The 20545-nt window shown below is 45.5% G+C and overlaps 3 protein-coding genes across 4 annotated transcripts; 2 read left to right on the top strand and 1 right to left on the bottom strand.

Moving 5' to 3' along the window:
* The first annotated feature begins 1906 nt into the window (after positions 1-1906).
* lrp10 (low density lipoprotein receptor-related protein 10) lies at positions 1907-10714 on the top strand. Its single transcript, XM_030086603.1, has 10 exons — positions 1907-1963; positions 4990-5167; positions 5282-5314; positions 5571-5715; positions 5864-6057; positions 6150-6712; positions 6787-7223; positions 7316-7510; positions 7934-8063; positions 8372-10714. Exons 2-10 carry the CDS (start codon positions 5119-5121, stop codon positions 9059-9061), a joined length of 2436 nt encoding a protein of 811 aa, XP_029942463.1. The 5' UTR covers positions 1907-1963; positions 4990-5118; the 3' UTR covers positions 9062-10714.
* A 1170-nt stretch (positions 10715-11884) lies between these two features.
* On the top strand, positions 11885-16118 carry cirop (ciliated left-right organizer metallopeptidase). The gene is made up of 14 exons (XM_030084007.1): positions 11885-12017; positions 12311-12395; positions 12763-12814; positions 12903-13052; positions 13130-13255; positions 13326-13410; positions 13524-13669; positions 13785-13968; positions 14945-15008; positions 15099-15195; positions 15473-15576; positions 15651-15804; positions 15918-16027; positions 16109-16118. The coding sequence occupies exons 1-14, from the start codon at positions 11885-11887 to the stop codon at positions 16116-16118; spliced, it is 1500 nt and encodes a 499-aa protein (XP_029939867.1).
* Positions 16119-17930: 1812 nt separating this feature from the next.
* Positions 17931-19904, bottom strand: LOC115386013 (uncharacterized protein DDB_G0292642-like). Of its 2 annotated transcripts, none has more exons than XM_030088145.1 (4): positions 19708-19904; positions 19511-19611; positions 19176-19328; positions 17931-18727 (listed from the first exon to the last, which is right to left on the bottom strand). In XM_030088145.1, exons 1-4 carry the CDS (start codon positions 19814-19816, stop codon positions 18260-18262), a joined length of 831 nt encoding a protein of 276 aa, XP_029944005.1. In that variant the 5' UTR covers positions 19817-19904; the 3' UTR covers positions 17931-18259. The 2 variants fall into 2 exon arrangements, with proteins under 2 accessions (XP_029944005.1, XP_029944006.1); XM_030088146.1 differs by having other exon boundaries at positions 19697-19811.
* Positions 19905-20545: the final 641 nt, after the last annotated feature.

Genomic DNA, 20545 nt, shown 5'->3' with positions numbered 1-20545 from the left:
TCTCATGGAAAACTTTGAATGATTTTTTTTTTTTTTAGTGCATTGTCATTTGGAGTCCTGCTGGACAGAGGCATAACGTGACAGTGATGATAACGAATCCCAGTTTACATTCAGCCGCGTGGTGAATTAGATCCTGAAATTACCCAGCACAGTGTAACAAACTATTTATGAACTTTGACACAAATGGTGCTCAATAATTTTTTTTTTGTTTGTTTCTTTTTGACATCAATCAAAATTAAAGGTGAATTGATTTTAGTTAATAACAATGATAATGGTAATGATATTTATAATGATGATCTTATCAATTAAATGGAATGAGTTCTTTTCTGCCTGTTTTCACTTTTGTATTTCATTTGACAAAAAAAGTGAAATTAAAGTATTTTCTACAAATGTTTTTCCCCTTTTTTCTCATTTGAAAACAATGATATGCGTTACATTTCAGGTGCAACTTCAAGTATTTATACACTCCGTTGTTTCTGCTCTGGATACTCAGAGTTAATCCTATTCAGACACAGCAGTTTAAGCATTAAAACAAAGGTGTGATCAGAGATCAGATTTAGATTAACTTTATTGATCCCTGTGGAGCATAAAACACTTAATGAAGTTAAATTTATCAGCAATGCAGTAGAAATAAGACCATGAAGTAGAAAGAAAAAAGGCTACATTTATATTTAGATGGTGTTTTTAAGAACCTATCATAGTTTTGAGTCCAAAGGCAAATTTATAAATGCTAAGTGAGTATTAACTACAGTGAGCTTCATATAAAGTATGTTGAATTCCATTCAAAACTGTTAAATTATTCCTTCTGCAGCTTCAGTGTGGAAAACTTTTATGACCAGCTGTTTGATGCGTTTTATAACTCAGAATTAGAAGTTTTAAAAGGAACTTGACATTTTAATGACAGTCAGAAAGAGAAGTATTAATATTTATCTTTACATGGAGGAAGGGAAACAGAAAGTCATCTGAGAAAAAAAAAATACTGAAGTAAAATAAAGACACATGAAAAAAGTATGAAGAAAAATCTCTACTTTATTTGTCCTCTGACTGTAAAAACAAGGGATGGACACATTTCTGACTCACTTTCCATCAGCTGTGGCCTTTGCTAAACCAGACAGTTTGAATGGAAAACTAATCACTGGAAAACCAAGCTTGTCCTATTTTCAATACAACATGGATGAAGACGTGGCTGTGGGGACTACATGTTCACTACACAGGACAGAACTCAGAAAGCTGATCTCAGGAGGATGACCAGAGACAATGTCCGGATAAAACTGGTCCCTTTGAGCACTTTTCTTTAAATAAAAACCACTGTAGGCTTTTTTTCTTCGATCCACCATTAAAAGTGTACTCACTGCATCTAGGATGCTGAGAGCTCGGCAGCAGACAGGAAGGCCCAGCAGAGTCATAAACACAGCCCAGGAAATCATCAGCTGCCCTTTGACCTCCAAGGAGGAGGTTTCCCAGCTCCAGAGGCCTGAGTGGGACCGCTGCCATCCTCAAAGACCCTTCCCACCAAGCTCGTCATCCTGTTTCATGATTACTTAATAATTTGTCTTATGTGTGCAATTTGTCCGCTTTCTTAAACTTTCTACTGACACACAAAGGAAGCAGCACCTGTAAGTCCACGTGACATTTAATGACAATGAAGCCATTCTACTCAGTTCAATTTAATAATTTTAGCCAACACTGACACCTGGTGGTGAAAAGGGGGCACTGCGCCTTAAATGTTTTTTTTTTTCAATAAGAATCGTCAGCCTGAATAATATCTTCATTTATATTTTATATTAAGTTGTGGTTGGTAATATAAGTGTAATTTGAAAAAAAAAAAGATAAATATTTGCAGATTTTTATGAACGACAAAAAAGTTGAAGGTGCGCATTTAAAGCCCCGCCCCCTTGTCGTCATCAGCTGAAATACCCGGAAGTGGCTAACAAGTTGTCAACAAGAAAGGCCGACAGACATGGTAATGTCCTCTTCTGTCCTATCCTTTTTCTGATCTCTGCCAGTCTGTTCTCGCTTCGTTTCGAAGTGTTGTGGTTTGTGACATACCATACCGCGTATTGAGTCTTGTTTCCGGGAGGTGGAGGCCGGAAAAAAGCGTCTGAACACGGGGGGGAAGTGAGACTGTTAGCCTTTAGCTCTGTTAGCATCTTTACAACCGAAACTATCTCCGTGTCTCGTCTCGGGACTGTTTATTCATCAACATTTAGAGGACAGAACACGACAATAACCACTCCGAACCCGACATCCGAGCAGTTTAACTTCATCTGAGAGGCGTGGGAGACTTTAAAAGTGCTTGTTTCGAGTCGTACTTGGTTTTCTGGCTTCATTGTTGAGGAGATTATGGCAAGGAAATCGCTTTTACTGAGATTAAAATAACCTCTGCTTTCGCCTTTAGCCTCTCGAGAACCTTTAAATAGTATGTTTTCGTGCAAAGAGAGAAGAGAATATCCAATGTCATTAATAAAACAAAGACAAAATACAACTTTAGGTAAAGAGTTGAGGTAACAAATGGCACATATTCACCTTATTACCACATATTAACTCCGTGGGTCATTGGAATATTAAATATTTATAGGACACTCACGAATTAATCTGAATATGTTTATGAAGGATCGTTGTATATAACAGTGCTCCCGTTTACACGAGAAATATTCAGTCATATCTTCTGCGAAGCGGCTTAAATCTCATTAAAGTTATGCATTTCACAAGGTTTAGAAGCTTAATTTCGAACATGTTTACATGTTCGAAAAACAAAAGCAAGTGAACAGTCCGAAAAAAAAAAGATTTTCTAGAAATTAAATGTTTCTAAAAAGAATTTAGTCCACAGTGCTGAGTGCAGCTGTCCTGCAAAGCAACATGTTATCAGAATATGACTCTTCTGCTCGACACTGGTGTTTATAAGAGAAATACAAAAACAGCATCAGTGGAAATATTTTCGTGTTGTATTCCCATCACTTGTTGAAAGAGCAAACTGAATCACCAAATCTGTTCAACTCCTTAATAAAGGGTTGATGTATGTTTAGGTACAAGTATATTTATATATGCAATTAATCTTTTGTCATATAATTTCCTTTTCTGTTGCTTCTGTAATTGCTGAACATTGTTTCAAGATGATTTGTTGCCATAACTATTTTTCCTGGGGTCCAGAGAAGACATAATTAATGATATGAACTCATAGCTCACGCTTAATATCTAGAAACATATCCAACATTTACTGGTGTATTGACATTCACAACCAGAATTAAAATAACGGAATATTTTAACCTCATATCAAGCATCGTCAGTTAATTTGCACTCATTAACATGAACTGTTTTACAACGTTTATAAAAGTCTGCAGAGAATTATGTAACAATCATGACCCTGTTACGTGATGAACTGGCACAGTGGAGAATTAAAGAGTCGATGACAAATGATCCATAGTCATATATTTTTATGGTACCCAGTCAGATCAAGTCATCATTAGTAATAATAACTGGACACAAACATTAAAAATGCAGTTTAAAACAACACAATAAAACTGAAAATGATCACAGTTAAAGATTGGATTGAGACGATTGTAGTTCATTTCAGGTGTGTTTTTGAAAGATTTTAAGAGATGCTTGTGTTGGTTAAAAAAAGCATCATTGCAAGAGGGGAAAAATTAGAACATGAACATGGATTTTACTTTCTTTCTAAGACAGCAGTGTGAAACACATTTTGGTTCAGGAGACAAAAACGGCCCAATTTCATCTCGGCTGGTTAATTAGTGCCATAATTGCCTTTAAATCTAAACTTTAATGGCTTTTCTTTATTGCAGCGCAGAAGAAAGATGAACATTTCTATTTTCGCTGAAGCCAAATGATAACAGAAAGGGACTACAATCTCAGTGTAAAGCTAATTTTAATGAAACCTTCTGGTGCAAAGTACAGTGGAAAAAAAAACTTTCCTATTTATACAGAAGAGGATTTGGGTCACCGTGGGAATTTTTGTTTGGCAGAGATCTGCATCTTATGCAGAAACTGCAGACAGCAACTCAGTCACCAGAGTGGCATGATCCATGAGCACGATGAGCTTTTGTTCGATCTGCTCTGTGTTAATAAAATCATAGACAAGGCACAAACCTAACAGTTAGTAGAGACAATAGCAGAGTGATGGACTGCAAAGGACGGGGACAGCAGCACAGCACAACCTGCTGTCATGAGGTTATGAGGTTTTGTGGCAGCTGTGAGAGCGGATGCTGTGGACGGTGTGGACCCAGTTTAAAGAACCACCGCCCGGTGGAACTGTGGCTCTCACCTCTCACTCGGTTGCTGCTGCCGCTAAAGCAGACGGTCACAGCACTGGACACAGCAGCAAGTCACCAACTTATCATGACGAAAACCTTGATGGACTCTTTGTCCGGCAGCTAATAAACATGCTACGATCCAAAGAACACTTGCAGTGAGCATCCTTCATCCTCAATATCTGCAGTTATTTCACGTTTTGATGCCAAACACAACGATCATTTTCACTTCTGCTCTTCCATTGAGGACATTACTTCCTCTGGAACTCCACGACCGTGTTAAAAACTCTGCCCTGTTTAAAGCATGCGGCTGCTCACCTGGTCCTACACCTGAGAAGCCCTCCGAATAGGTCCCTTACAGGTGCCCATACTCTTAGTGACCCTGATTCACTACCACACCTTTAGCTGGTCCATTGTTTTGTTGTTTTTTTTTTTTCAAGCTATTGTTTAAGTTCTAAAGGTTAGTGGCTCCTCAGGTTTTAAGTAAGTAATTTTAACACAATTTGAGACCGATTTAACCTGATCAATCAAAGGAAGCGAAAGTGTTCCGTCACAGTTTTGCTGTCTGGTAGGAGACATGTTTTGGTTTTTGGCTCGTGGTTTGTGGGTTCTCTACAGACAAAGATACTGGGGAATTTTTCAAAGCTGTGCTCTCTGTATTTCAACACGAATTCGATTGAGTTTGCAGTTTTGTTCTAAGACACCTCCAATTCTCCCTTTGCAGGCGACGTCTTCCTGAACACAAACCTCTGAAAATGGCGCTCATCTGACTTTTTAATTTTCTTTTAAGTTTTACCTTCCAAGTCTTCTTTTTATTTTCATGCTTTGAACATTTTATTGGAGTTCTACCACGATGACAGTCAAGCACCACCTCAGTGCTCTCCTGGTTTTCTCCGTAATAGGTGAGTCAGTCCACACTGGACCGTTTCCGGCTTTAAATGTCCGGCGAGCAAAGGTCGTGTTTGTGCTTTTCCTGCTGTACACTATCTCTGATCTACATGTCTCTTCCTCCGCAGCGTGCAGCCGTTTCCAGTCTGCCGTCTCCTACGGTAAGAGGACAAGCTCGCCTTCACAGATGACTATAGAGGATGAAAATGCTTTTCAAGACTATAGTAATAATACCTTTAAATGTAGCTGGATTGCTCAGTCTTCTGCTTTGTATCATCTGCAGCCCTGAACATTTCCAGTTACCCTCATAGATGATCAGTATTGACGTTTCAGTGAGCGTATTGATTCAGCCGTGCTTGATGTTTCCACACTGGATGTGTGTGTGTCCCTGACCCAGTCCTCTCCTGTCCCTCTCAGCCCGCTGTGGGCATTCCCTTCAGGTCCTAGACAGCCCGGTGGGGGAGATCCGCAGCTCTGCGTACCACAGCTGGTCCTACCGCTTCGGCTCCACCTATGACTGCTGGGTCATCAAGGGCCCGGAGGACGAACCCGTCGTCCTCAGGTATGGAGGCAGCGAGTTTGATGATAAACACAAACATGTTTAGATATAATAAGAAAGGATATCGAACATAAAACGTGTGTCAGGGTTCCCCAAACGGACGTTATTCAGTCATTGACGCTACTTTTCTTTCTACCGATCGCTTCCGCAGCTTCTCTCAGTTTTCGGCCCGATGCAAAAAGGAATGGGTGTCCATAAAGTCGTCGGCTGGCGGGGAGCCGGTGGTCCTCTGCGGCCCCAAGCTGCCGCAGCCCATCGAGTTTCCGGGGGGAAACATTACGGTGGTGCACCACTTCCTGCCCCATCTGTTCCCCGTTTCATCCTTCCTCCTGAGCTACGCTCGAGGTTCGCTGGAAGCTCATCCTCTTGTGTTTAATGCTTCAACTTCCAGTATTTCTCATCAGATGTTTATCTGAGCGTCTTTGTTTTGTTCCCAGACTCTGGAGACTGCCCCGAGACGTCGTTCGAGTGCCGCCGCGGTCGGTGCATCCCGCTCTCCTGGCGCTGTAACGGCCAGGTGGAGTGTCTGGGCGAAGGCCTGGGCCTCGGCACGGACGAGCAGGACTGCGACGCCGAGTCGGACGACCTCTTTCTTCCAACGGCCGAGGACACGCAGGAGGAAAAGAAACAAACCGCCATGTATACGGAGAAGAGCCGCGACGAGGACAACAACAGGCGGAACTCGGTGGACCGGGCTCCGCCCACCCAGAGACCCGCCGTGTCCGAGCCGTGGCCGCTGCCCAAGACGGCGGACCGGGACGAGGATCAACCCGCCGTCACGCCCGCCGCTGTGGACTGGCCGTGCGGAGGCCTGCTCCGGACCTTCTACGGCACCTTCTCCCCGCCGGCCTCTCGGGGCCCGGCCCTCCTGTGCATCTGGACCCTGGACCCTCAGGACTCCAGGCCGCTGAGGCTGGACCTGCAGCAGCTGGTGCTGGGCGCCGGGGACAGGCTCACCGTGTACGACCGCGAGCGCGGCAAGGGAGACATCATCAAGATCGTGAGTAACTCCTGTCCGAGCATAGTAATCTCTGGAAGTATTTTTTTAATGACGGTTTCTCTGGTTTTCCACAGATCACCAGCGCCTCCAACTTCAAGTCGGTGCAGGTGGAGTCCCACACCGGCCTGATGTCGCTGGTCTACAAGAGGCTGGTGGGCTCGGACGGCAGCGGCTTCAACGCCACCTTCCACGTGGGGAGCTACTGCCCGCCCTGGGAGGGGCGGTGCGGCGGGCCGGCGGGCGGCTGCTTCACCCAGGAGCAGCGCTGCGACGGGAAGTGGGACTGCCCCGAGACGGGCCGGGACGAGGAGGGCTGCCGCGGCTGCAGCCAGAGCCAGTTCGCCTGCGGCGTGGCGGGCCAGCGCGCCGCGGCGGCCGGCCACTTCCCCAGCAGGCCCGTGTGCTACCCGGTGACCGAGAGGTGCAACTACCAGCTGTACTGCGCCGACGGCAGCGACGAGAGGGACTGCACGGTGTGCCAGCCGGGGACGTTCCACTGCGACAGCGACAGGTCAGGAAGCACCGCGTGACCTGCGACTGCAAGATTCACGAAAAGACAAAAAAATGAACATGAATGCCCCTCCCTCACTGTTCCCTCTGCAGGTGCGTGTTCGAGAGCTGGCGCTGCGACGGCCAGGTGGACTGCAAGGACGGCACAGACGAGCTCAACTGCACCGTCATCCTGCCGCGCAAGGTGATCACGGCGGCGACGGTGGGCAGCCTGGTCTGCGGCCTGCTGCTGGTCATCGCCATGGGCTGCACCTGCAAGCTGTACTCGCTCCGGACCCGAGAGTACAGGTAGCTCCGCCGCTCCACCCGGGTCACATGAAACACGCGGCGTGTCGACGTTTGGTGAAGAGACTCTTTGTTTTCCCCTCTTCACCATCGCTCGGCGCCGAGCGAGCCGCGTCATGTGTGCTCTCACGTCCGTGACGATTTTCTGCTCCTGACTGAGAGTCAATGTGAGGATTGTGTGAAGCAGGTTTATATATAGAGCGAGACTGAAACATGAGGCAGGAGGAACATTTCTCAGGAATTCGTATCTGTACGGTTTGAAACGGGGGTGTCAAACATAAGGCCTGTGAGCCAGAAGTGGCCCATGAAAGGCTCCAGTCTGGACCGTTAAACCACCAAGCAAAAAATTCACACAGTGAACTGAACAGTAAATGAAACGGTGGTTTTATTAGATACTCATTGACTTTACTGTGTTTTTCTCTGTAGCATGTTTGCTCCAATCAGCCGTCAGGAAGCCGAGCTGATCCAGCAGCAGGCCCCTCCCTCCTACGGGCAGCTGATCGCACAGGGCATCATCCCGCCGGTGGAGGACTTCCCCACCGAAAACCCCAACGAGGTGAGCAGCAGGGCCGCCCGGGCGTTTGAGGCGGAGGTTTGAATGTGAAAACAAGTCTCTCACTGCTGATGTTTACTTTCTGTGAGGAAGCAGTGATTATTTTCTACAGGCTGTTTTCTTTATAATAAGCACGTGAATGTCGCTGCTTCTTTGAGTGACTCAAAACGCCACCTGGTGGCTCAAACTTGTATTACAAGACTGAACAGGCTTCAACATGAAAACTGTTTTCAGTGTTTCTGGCATTTCCGTGTGTGAACAGACGTTGTTTTCAACAACGCGGAACTTTTCTGTGTCTCCCTCTTCCTCAGACGTCGTCTCTGTCTCTGAGAGGAATCCTCCAGCTGCTCCGTCAGGACGCCGCCAGCTCCCCTCACCGCAGGCGCCGGCCCCGGTTCGTCCGCCGGGCCGTGCGCCGCATGAGGAGGTGGGGCCTGATCCCCAGACCGCCGTCCAGACCGGCTCAGTCGTCCTCTGGGGGCGCCGGCGGCCAGCAGCCGTCGGACGCGGCGGCGGCCCCCGGCCAGGAGGCGCCGCTGCTGGCGCCCGCCGGCTCCTCGTCGGCCGTGGAGGCGGTGAACCAGCCGGTTCCTCAGAAACTGGGCCTGCCGTCTCAGCCGGAGCCGCCGCCGCAGCAGCAGCAGCAACAACAGGAGGCGCCGCCTCCCCTGCTGCCGCCTCCTCCTCCCCTCCTCCCGCCGCCCGCTTCCACTCCCCCTCCTCCCTACGCCCCCCCGGCTCCGCCCCCGGCCGCTGCCCACACGCCCCCCGTGGCCGTGCCCCCCAGCAGCCCCTCTCTGGCCTCCATCTTCCACACGCTGGGCCTGAGCATCTCCCTCTTCCGGGCGTCGCCCTCCTCCTCCGCCTCCACCAACTCCATGCCGCTGTCCGCCTCCCCCTCCTTCTCCTCCTCCTCCTCCTCCACCTCAGACGACGAGGTGCTGCTCATCCCCCTGTCGGAGGACACCACGTCGGAGGACGACGTCCCCATGCTCACCTGATCCCCCCCCCCTCACCCCCCAGCCCCACCCTCACTCTGCTCCACCTCCTCACTGATCCTACGAACCAGTCTTTCCACGTCTGTTTGAACTGAAGCACAGGAAGTGACCCGCGGTGAGACTCGTCCTGCCTGTGCACGTCTGGTGCCTTTCCCCCCCCCCACAGAGTCGCGTGTTCGACCTGTTTTTTTTGTTGTATTTTATTTTACTTAAAGCGAGCGAAGAGGGGGAGACGGGAGTGTAGGCGAGCTCGTCGACATGCACTTAATTCATGCTGTGCTGCACATAGAAGGTAAACTTTTATTTTTTGTTTTTGCACAGAAGAATCTTCCCTCTCCAGATCCCGCCGCCGCCACGTCGAACGAGTTTCCTACCGTGCAGATTAATTGTTTCCGTGTGAACGCACGTCCGAGTCTTACGTCGACAGTGGAGTGTGACTGCAGACGTGAACCGTCTCCACACTCCTGCCACTCACATCCACGTCCTGTAGGAGCCGGCTTTCACAATAAGAGCCTCGCTCCCATAGCATGAATTGCTAGAGGGGGAAAAAAGAAATAGATTTTCCCCGATTTTAGTGCCTTTAAAGAGTTGCCTGCAGACGGCTCCAGGAGGTTGAGGTGACTCCTGAACACACACACACACACACACACACACACACACTCAAACACACTCAAACCCAAACATGCATTAACACATCAATGGCTTTAGTATAACTGTGGGGTGAATATAGTAGCAGAAGGATTCCAGTGTGTGCGTGTGTGTGAGACAGGTTTGTGTGTCAAAGGACATGTGACTCTCTGGGGTTTCTTTACCCTCAGTGCAGACTTGCAGGCTTCCGTGACGTTCTGTTTGACCATGCGCTTTCACAGTGTGAAGTTATTTAAAAGCTGCCGGTTGGCACCGGAACAGCGAGCAGTAGACAAACACACACACACACACACACACACACACACTTTGATCTGCATGTACACATGATTGATTAAATCTCAGCACATGCAGCTACAGTAGATATTTAGACACAACTCTGTACACAGATAAATATTGAGATACTCCGTACACACTCGGATGCACAGAAAGCTTCACACACTGTACACACAGACTCACACACACACTACTTCAGTATTGGCTCCATACACTACTTTAAAATCCACCCATTCTCAGCATTAAGACTCTGTGTTTTCAGTGCATGTAGATCTGAATCAGTCCACTCGTGCACTCCCTCCCCAAGTGAATGAATGTATCCTGCTAACGTGTCAAAAGACAATCTCTCCGGTGCCTGATAGAACCTGCGTGTGTGTGTGCGTGTGTGAGAGAATGTGTGTGTGCGCGCAGGAAAACGAAGCCCCGAATTCACAGATCAACCTCAGCTCCTGCCGGGACTCGAACTCATTCTGTCACCTTCTGACACAACAGACCTTGTGGTGTGCCATTTGTATCGTTCTTGTACATTTTACGATTGTTTTGATTCCGGTAAAAGATGCATATCTCCTTTTTAAGTTGTCTTTGCTTTGTTGAATGTATTAGGGTCTATGTGGAGTAGCCAGAAGTTTTAAATTTGCAACGTGATGAGGTAAATAAGACAGAGATGATTTATTAGGGTCATGTTCACTGTATATAAGTTCCAATGTGGCTGAGATTAAAGGATTTGCACTTTTAGGCTCTGGTGTGGTGAATTTTGGGGCAGGTGGGGGTCGGGAGGGGGGATGGCATTGTGCTCTGTATTCAAATGAGATGAGACTTCAGGACGCTGTAGAAAGTTCCCGTCATCGCTGGGATCTGCAGGGCGACAAGGAAAAACGGAATTCAGCAACTGAGCTTAAAATCGCCTAAAAGGTAACAATTTTTAGTTATTAGAGCAACTCCTTTACCTTCACTGTCCTTTTCATCGTTTAAGTTTCTTTTCTACACTTTTTTGCAGAACAAATTTACAATTACATTTTTCTTTTTTTTTTTTTTCAAATTACTCGTTTTGAATCTTAAATAATTCAACCAGATGCATCAAAAGTGATAAATATGGATTAAATCAAAAAACTTCAAAGTTTTATTGTTAGCAGAGAGGATGTCTCCGTTTCCTCTTGGTTGGGCTGTAAAAATCATTTATCAGTAGTTGAAATTTAGTTTGATAAACAGTTTTTACATCCTGGTTGACCAATTTCAAACAACAAAATTCGGACAATTTCAAACAGTCTTGATTTAGAACTTTATTCACCTTCATTACTCCAAAATAACATTTCCTTGCCACAAAAAAACAAACATAATAGTGTTTTTTTTTTTTTTCATAATAAGTGTGTGTGTTTGAACATGCCTGGTTGTCTCTGTGTGTCTGCATCTTCTTTGTGTTGCATGAATGTCTGTTCTTTTGTCTGTGGGTTTGTGTGTGACAGGGAAAACATGCATGCTGCAGTAATTTTCTTTGTGTGTCATTGTGGTTTTGTGTGTTTTTTTTTCCTTGCGTGACACAAAGAGAACATGCACACTGAGTATTTTTGTATGTCTCTTCAGTTTCAGATTTTGTATGTGTTTGTTTGCAGTACGCTATAAAGGTTATTCCTTTCCATGTGTTATTAATTTTTATATCACATTTCTTTTGCACTGACAATATAAAATCCCACATTTCCTTCCTCCAGCTCCTGTTTCCAGATGTTTGCTGTTTTCCTGCTGCTGTTGCTGCTTCGCCTCCCTTCGTCCCTGCAGAGGTGCGTCTTCGATGAGGTCCAGGCTCGGGTCAGAGTGGTCAGGGCGGCACCCAATGAGCCCCAGTACCCCCTGACCTCTGAGCAGGGAGGCCCCCCAGGGGGGTCGCTGAGGAAGAGGAGCATGCTGGGCATGCCACCTCCACAGCCGATCAGGATCCGGAGCTTCCTTTCAGAGCAGAGCGACGGCCTGTTGGAGGCCAAACGAGAACGGCTGGACGCAGCGGTGCAGGAAGCAGTGAGGACGGTGTCTTCCTTACTGTCAGGTGAACAACACACACAAACACACACACGGAGAAAGCCACACACACAAAACAGGAAACGTGCAGAAAAAGATCAAAGGAAATGCACAAAAACTTATGGGAAGACATACATCCAAAACACAAATACAAAAATGCACAAGCCAAAAAATGCATTGATCAATCACAAAAATGGATGCACATGCACACAAACACATTTGTGAAAAGGGGCACAAAAACATACAAGTGTACACACACTCAAAAACAGATACACACACACTCAGCTAAGAGAAATCTCTCTGTTCTCACAGTGATCAGAGTGCACGGCCCCCTGCGGCTCAGCAGAGACGTCAGTAAATACTGCAAGTTCCTTTGGAAGAATTCAAGTGCCATCAACTATAACAGGTGTGTGTGTGTGTGTGTGTGTGTGTGTGTGTGTGTGTGTGTGTGTGTGTGTGTGTGTGTGTGTGTGTGTGTGTGTGTGTGTGTGTGTGTGTGTGTGTGTGTGTTTTCGCTCATCAGAAACATGCTTCTAATGATATTTGCTGTGTATGTGTAATAGTTATTTGGAGGAACTCTTGTTTTACTGCAAGTACTATGTGGTTAAATCCATTTTTCTCTCAGAAACTGAAGAAAAATTACCAATGAAATACAAATAAATCATGAAACCATTCAAACTGAACTCATTCGGGCCTTCCCATGAATAGTAGTAGCATTAATAATTAACTAAATATGTTCAAATGAGTTCTATACGTGGCCTGGTGTCTTCCAGATGTGGCAGAGCAAACAGCAGCTACAGAGCTGAGACTTGTCTGGATGTGATCGTAAGCATCCGACTGTTCATCTTTACACATCTGAGGATTTCCTGCAATTTAAAAAAAAGAAAAGAAAACCTGTTTTCTTTCCTGACAGATCCCCGATGACCACCTGGATGGATGTGATATTTACCCACAGCCGGACTCTCCTCTCAGGACCGTCCTCAGGCCTGAAGGCGCCGGACTCCCCGACACCGACTTCCTGCTGTACGTCCTCGTCCGGGCCACCGATAAGTGCCGAGCCGAGGTAAACGGTTCGGTCAGAGACGACCTTCACACCGTTCTGATTGATTCTATAAGTGTTGAACTGTCCTTCTCCGTCAGCCCGGAGTGCTGGCCTATGCCGCCCACTGCCGGACTGACCACCGGGGCCGCCCGCTGGCCGGCGTGGCGGTCATCTGCAGGGAGACCCTGAGGGGGGCGGCGTACCGTCACCCCGCCGCGGTGCAGGTCGCCGAGCGTCAACACCACGGCAGAAACAGAGAAACCAGCAGGCGGCTGACGGTGGTGTGTTTTCCAGACGGTGATCCACGAGCTCCTCCACACCCTGGGATTCTCTAAAGACCTCTTCAGCACGTGGAGACGCTGCTCGGCCTCGTCTCACGGTGCTCACACACACGTATCTAGATATTTTTACCTTAAGTGCCAACAAAATCTAACAATCTATCAAAATAGTGCCAATATAAAACCACTTGACTCTCTGGGTTCCGCTGTGCAGATGCGGCAGGATGTTCTCCTCGAGGTAAGGTCACTCACTCTGACGGGCGGGGTCAGATCCGGGTCTACACCCCGGCCGTGGTCTCGGCCCTGCAGACCCACCTGCAGTCTGCTGACCCTGGTCTGGGAGCTCCGCTGGAGAACCAGGTGCTGAGCCGCTCACCTTCTGAAGCCACAGAGTTGTGTGTGTGTATGTGAGTGTGTTTAACTGGGTACGCCGTGCCCCCCCCCCCCCCCCCCCCCCCCCCCCCCCCCCCCACAGGGAGCCCCCCTGGGTGGGGCGTCCTCCCACTGGGAGGCCCGGGTCCTGCAGGGCTCCATCATGGCGGCGGCTCTGGGCCACTGGGCCACGGTGCGGATCGACCCCGTCACCCTGGCCGCGCTGCAGGACAGCGGCTGGTACCGAGTCGACCCGAGCCGAGCCCAGAGCCTGGTGTGGGGCCGCGGTGAGAGCCCCGGGAAAGACCAGCCTCAGAACCCGCTCACCTCGCCTCATTTTAGTGTTTTCGCTTCAGAAAAGCTTCACATTTACATGCCAAACTTTTGAAAAGAAACACTGAAAATGGTGTAGCTCCTATGTTCGGCCACTAGTGGCTGCTCGTCAGTTTTTCTAATGAAACCACAAGGACCAATTTTCAGTAACTGCAAAAAGTAACTGCCTGACTATTTACAAAAGTATTTATTTCTAAAAGCTGAAATGGAGTTTTAGATTGAACTAATAATGTATCCCCACTTCTCTCTGAATCAATAGCTAGTTACTACCTGCAATCCAGTACTAATTTCTTGAACTAGTAATGAATTCCACTGCTATTTAAAGCATAAACTCGTCAGTAAATGTAATCAGTACTATTTTTCTGTAACTATATTTCTAAGCAATTGCATCATTTTACTAACTAATGAAGTAACTTGACTACTATTTGAAATTGTAACAAGTAACTTTATCAAGTGAAATGCAACAAGCACTAACTTTCAGTAACTAGTGGAGTAAATCAGCTGCTCTCTAAAGCAGTAACTACAACTGTAATCAAGTAGTAAACATTTAAATCCCTCCTTGCATTTATACTGTGGCTACAAATGTGGTCACTAATTTGAATTAACTGGTTAAGTAACTCCACTACTATTCCAGTTTCAGGTGACTGCGATCACCTTCTAATGTTCAAGTAACTTCAAAAGTACTTAATTAAAAAGGTAATTAATATCTATAAATATATGAAACATTATCCAAGACTGATCAGTTATTACTTGTCAGAAATGAGTAAAGCAATTTAAAGGAGTGAGTTCTTGAAAAGGTTTTGAATATCTGCAATTACAGTCATATTTTCAGTTACTTGTAAAGTAAATAAGCTCCCAAGTAACTTCATCCGTATGCAATAGAGATTTATTGTGTATTTATCACGTAACATGTATTATTTGTACGAACAGGTGAAGGTTCGTCGTTTGGCTCAGTGCTCAAGTGTAACTCCTCGTCCTTCTTCTGCACCGGCAGGTAGAAATATCTGCATTTATTTAAATATTGTTTGACTTCCTTCTCTCGTGATGTTTCCAGGTGTGATTAATGGATTACTTTTCTTTTCAGCGGACTCGGGTGTCATTTCCTTCACCTCCACAAGGGGGCGTGCCAGACTGATCAATACCTGGAGGGATGCAGGCTGTACAAACCTTTGACTAATGGGGTAAATTACAGTCTCATCAGCATATAAACTAATGAAGAAATGCAAATTCTACCTAAATCTGGCTTACTTTTTTGAAGAAGTAAATAGTAATTATAACAGAGTACTTTTAAAAGTAAGTTGCCCAATCTGGTAATACATTTTCTAACTAATGAAGTAACTTCACTTCTATTTAAAGCTGTGTTTTCTAACTAACGGTAATCAGTTACTAATTTGTCTGATTTCTATGCGAGTCATTGTTATTGAGTTATTGACTGTTCGGTCTCTCGTTGGTGTGCAGAGTGAATGTTTCATTGAAGAAAACAGCAGGTTTCCAGACGTGGACCACCTGAGAGGGGAGCTCTTCGGCCCTGACAGCAGATGTTTCTTCTCCAGTCTCATCAGATCGGTGTGTTTTGTGTGTGTGTGTGTGTGTGTGTGTGTGTGTGTGGATGCTCGTGTCTCTGTGGTTCTCTAACACGGTCCGTCCCCTCCTGTCAGCCTCAGCCTGGGGGTCCCGGTGCCTCGGTGGAGGGTCTCTGTTACAGACACAGGTGCACAGGGCCGAACAGGTTCCAGATCCAGGTGTCTGGATCAGGATGGGTCAACTGTCCAGCAGGGGGAAGCATTCAGGTAGCACCACTTCACATTCAACCCTCTCACACTGCTTTTAATCAGGTTTGGAGCAAGAATTCAGTAACGGTCATCCAGATGTGTTTTTTTTAACAGTGTTCTTCTGCCCTCAGGTCAAAGGGTACCAGGGGTCAGTTTCCTGCCCTGACCGGAGGTTGTGTCTGCACAGTGATGTCTTCCCTCTTTCAGGAGACGTTAACCCTTTCTCCTCTTCTAACACAAGGTAAATATGACTCGACATTGATGTCAAATTAGCAGATTTACTGACCGATCTGTGAAAGTTTCTCTTTGCCTCTTCCCAGAGGCGGCAGTGAGAGCTGCTCGTGGGACTCTGGGACCTGGTCTCCTCTCAGCCCTCCTGCTGTGGCCTTGGCTCTGTGTGTCTCTCTGCTGGCTGCACTGATGGTGGCCCACAGACACTGCAGATCCTGCAGGGTCAGAGGTCACACTGTGGCTCCACAGCATCACTCTGATCTGTAGAAGAATCTCAGTGAAGAGCAGCACTGCTGGCTCCAGGATTTTATGGCAGTTTGATACACTGTAGTTACTTTGTTCTGACCGCTCCATGACTCCTGAGTGTGATGATGACAATTTATTTCAGACACAAATATTATTCATATTTTGAATATATGTATATATATATGTATGTGTGTGTGTGTGTGTATATATATATATATATATATATATATATATATATATATATATATATATATATATATATATATATATATATATATATATATAGATACTAGTGGTGTGTATCGCCTAGTATCTGGCGATACGATTCGTATCACGATTCATGGGTCACGATTCGATATATCCCGATATATCCCGATACCAATGTCCATGACGATTATTGCGATACTTTAGGAACAACAAATTTGTAAACTAGTAGTACTTCATGAGAAAACTTGTATGAAACACATTTTATTTATCCCAAATGCAACAGAAGCACTCAAGCAACTATATTTAACAGCAAACAAGTTGCAGGCTACTTTTTCAGTTAAACAGTAAATAAAAATAAAGGCTACATATACCTTCAATATGTAACATGTTTTGAGAAAATAAAGTGCAATCATTGTAAAACATTGAATTGAATTGAATTGAAATTCCTGTATTTGTCTCACAGGGGGAAATTGCAATGTTAAGCAGCACAGAGAAAAGAAATAGAAACAGAAAAGAAATGCAAAATATGAGAATTTACAAGGTCCAACCATACACAGAAAAATTAACTATAAATTTAGGATAAATATAATTAAATAACAGATACAAACTAAATGACATAATTTAAATATAGTTTAAATGTAAGTTTCAGACAGATATAAAGAAATAACAGATATACACTAACAGATATAAATCAAATATAAATTAAATATACATTTAAGACAGAACACATATGTAAAGTATAATATTAATAACAGATATGAGTTACATATTATTTAAATATACATATAGGACAGACATATGTACAATATTATAGAAAAATGTGAGAGACATGAGAAGACAAATACACAGGAGTGTCATTTAGAACAGTGTGGGGTGTGTGTTTGGACTAGTTGGAGAATCTGATGGCAGCAGGGAGGAAGGACCTGCTGAGGAGGCAACGCTCCTTCACACACCTGGGGGGACGCAGCCTGTCCCTCACCGCTGTCCACAGCCCTCAGGGTGTCCTGCATGGGGACATCCTGCTCAAATGCATGTGGGTTGGTGGTGTTTCCGCGGTATTTGACTTTTGCAAAGCACATTTTACAAACGGCGTGGCTCTTATCTGTCCCTCCGTCCTTGTTGTAAAAGCCAAAGTGCGTCCAGATTCCGGCTTTATAAATATTCCTCGGAGCGTCTCCCACTTCCTCCGCCGCGGAAGACTGTTGTGTGATCCAATTACCGCGAGACGGTAGTGTAAAGAAACCACTGGGGAGAGCTCTCGCGAGATGCTGTTCTTCCTCTGGCGGACTGGAGGCTCTGCAAAGCTCTTGGTGTGGTGTGCTGCCAACTAGTGGCCAGGAGTAAAAGTGCAGCACACAAAAAGACGCCGCAATGGATATTTGCCGGGTAAATACATAATTAAAAATCGATATGGACGTATTTTGAATCGATGCGAGAATCCCGTGACGTCATATCGCGATATATCACCGAATCGATTTTTTTAAACACCCCTAATAGATACTATATATACTATATATATATACACATATATATGTATATATATACATATATGTATATATATATGTATATATCAAATGTGTTCCTGAATGTCAAAAAGTCTGTAACCACATAACCATCACGTTTCCATGACTACGGGAGACGATAACAAAGAGTAGCATCCTGTTACCATGACTACAGATTAAATGCAGCATTTTGTTGAAAGTGTCATGTTCAAATTATGCATCAGCCTAACTTGGCAAATGGTGTGAAAATAGCCCAAGATTACTGAGAGCTGGATCACGAGCAGAACTTAACGGGACCAGTCTTCCCCCTTCAGAGCGGGTATGGAGGTCTGTCTTGGGGCCACGCCACCAGAGCAAAGGTCATAAGCGTCACTGGTCTCACAGCAGTCGTCGGTGATGTTCAGACACACGAAGCAGAACTCCTCCCCGCATCGAGGACACACCAAGTTCTTGCAGCCGGTTTGGTCGTGTCCCAGCAGGAAGCCACAGGAGGGACAGGCCCGGATGGAGGGGCAGCCGGTGACCCCCTCCACTTCTAAGAAGGTCATGTCTGGACAGTTCTTCAGAGTCTCCAGGGACTTATTGAAGCAGTCTTTGTTGTCACAGCGGTCTGTACGTGGCGACGGGCCTCGCCACTCTCTCAGGCACTGCCAGCAGAAGAAGAAAGGTTCTTTTCGGTCATTGGTGCACACCGTGCACTGAGCGCAGAGATTGGTGAAATCGTTCCTCATCAATGTGGATTGGCAGCCAGGACACTGAAGAAGGAAAAGAAATGTGTGTTAATGCAGACATTTTTTCCACAAGGAGTCCAGGTACTTTATACGTTTGAAGAAATAAAAACTTAAAGACCATCTTTAAGGAGATCCAGCAGTGTTACGGCTTCACTGTAATGTTTTGGTTTGTTAGCTCCTATGAGCGTGGTTACTTGACCAGCGACTGTTTGAATCAATCAGATAATTGATAAGATTAGCAAAATAAAACAATAATATTGTAGAATTTCCCTCCAAGATTGATAAAGTTGTTCTTCTCAGTTCGATATCAACAATCAGTCCAAACCCATTCAGTCTTACATTTCTAGTCACTGAAAGTCTACTGCTACTCAAGCAAATCTGAGGTAAAATATTGGATCATTTCTGAGATACACTGGTGCTACAAACGACAGAATAACTTGAGTGAATGTGCAATAGTTGAAGTAATACTCACTGATTTAATATCGAAGCAATCCTTGGCATTTTCAAATATTTTCATTTCAAAGTAGCGGATTTCTTCAGGGGTCAGAAGAGCCATTCGACGGACTTCCTTGAAGGACCACTCAAAGTCACAGTCAGGCATCCCACAAGCAAAGAATCTCTGGCCCTTCAAAGGTCAAAGAGGAAAAGAAAATCATCTATTAAAGGTCAAAGAAAGAGAATATAAAAACCTTTGTTACTGGGACTAAAAATTCAATTGTTATTCATTCATCTGTCCAGTTTAAGGTGGACTGGGGGGTAAATAAAGGGTTCAAGGTGGACTTGGAGTGACCTGAACCTTGGACAGACCTGGTCCAGCTGCCGGCGGCACCAGTTGGTGAGAGACGTCGGGGTGACGGCGTGACCACAAGACATCAGAGCTCTGGGAGATGGAAAGTTGTCCAACTCAACTGTGAATGATGAAGGAATGTCAGAGAAAAACAGTCCAGAGTATCAGACTGACACAGAGTGGACACCATGAAGTCTTCTACCCACTGAGGACTCACAGTCTAGTTGATCTTCTTCATCCACGATGATCAGAGTCGGATCGTCCGGGTCGTAGCGCTTCTCCTCTGGTGTGGATTCTCTCTCTTCACTGCTCCTGTTTGATTCCATCTCCTCTGAGTCTCCTCTCTCTCTGAAGATCGTCAGTTTCACATCGGAGCAGCGTTTCACAGAAGTCACGTGATTTGCCTTTAACCAGCCGAACAGTCTGAAATCCCCCAAAATACCGATCGTTAATACGTGACAGTCTTATCAGATGGGTTTTCCCCACAATAAAACAAAACAGAAAGCAAAACCTGATGAACTGCTTGCTTACTGCTTGTTCAAGTGAAGTATAAATATAGTAGGTCAAGTGAGGAGTCATCAGACAAACAGCAGCAGCAGCAGCAGCGCGAAGATGGAGCACCTGCTCAGATTCCAACCTAATCTAGCCCAAGTCCTAATGAGCGACTCACCTGCAAAAATGGGACTTCAGCTGAAAATACAGGGACCCAGAGGAGAGAAGAAGATCCTGGACGTGTGTGAGAACGAGCAGCAGTTGGAGAAGATGAGTGTTCAACTTCTGAAGAAGAAGATCATCCAACATCTCGGCATCAGTAAGTCTTTATTTAGTAGCCAGTTAACTCGCTGCACTGCTGGTTAAAGCAGGATCTAGAAATAGATTTGAATTGTAATCTTCACTAGCCAGTAAAGGATCTTCATTTACATTTTAATGATAATAGAAATCCTCCAATTAAAAATATAGCTATGTTTCAGGAGTCGTAGTTTCAACTTATTACTGTTTTATAGAGTTACTACTATTCAAAAGAGTATTTCCTGGTTTTACTGTGATGGAGTATA

This window comes from Salarias fasciatus, chromosome 3 (genome assembly GCF_902148845.1).
Source record: "Salarias fasciatus chromosome 3, fSalaFa1.1, whole genome shotgun sequence".
In the NCBI taxonomy this organism is placed as follows: Eukaryota; Metazoa; Chordata; class Actinopteri; order Blenniiformes; family Blenniidae; genus Salarias; species Salarias fasciatus.
Note: the sequence above shows the minus strand (reverse complement) of the source record. Positions and strands in the feature narration are given on the sequence as shown.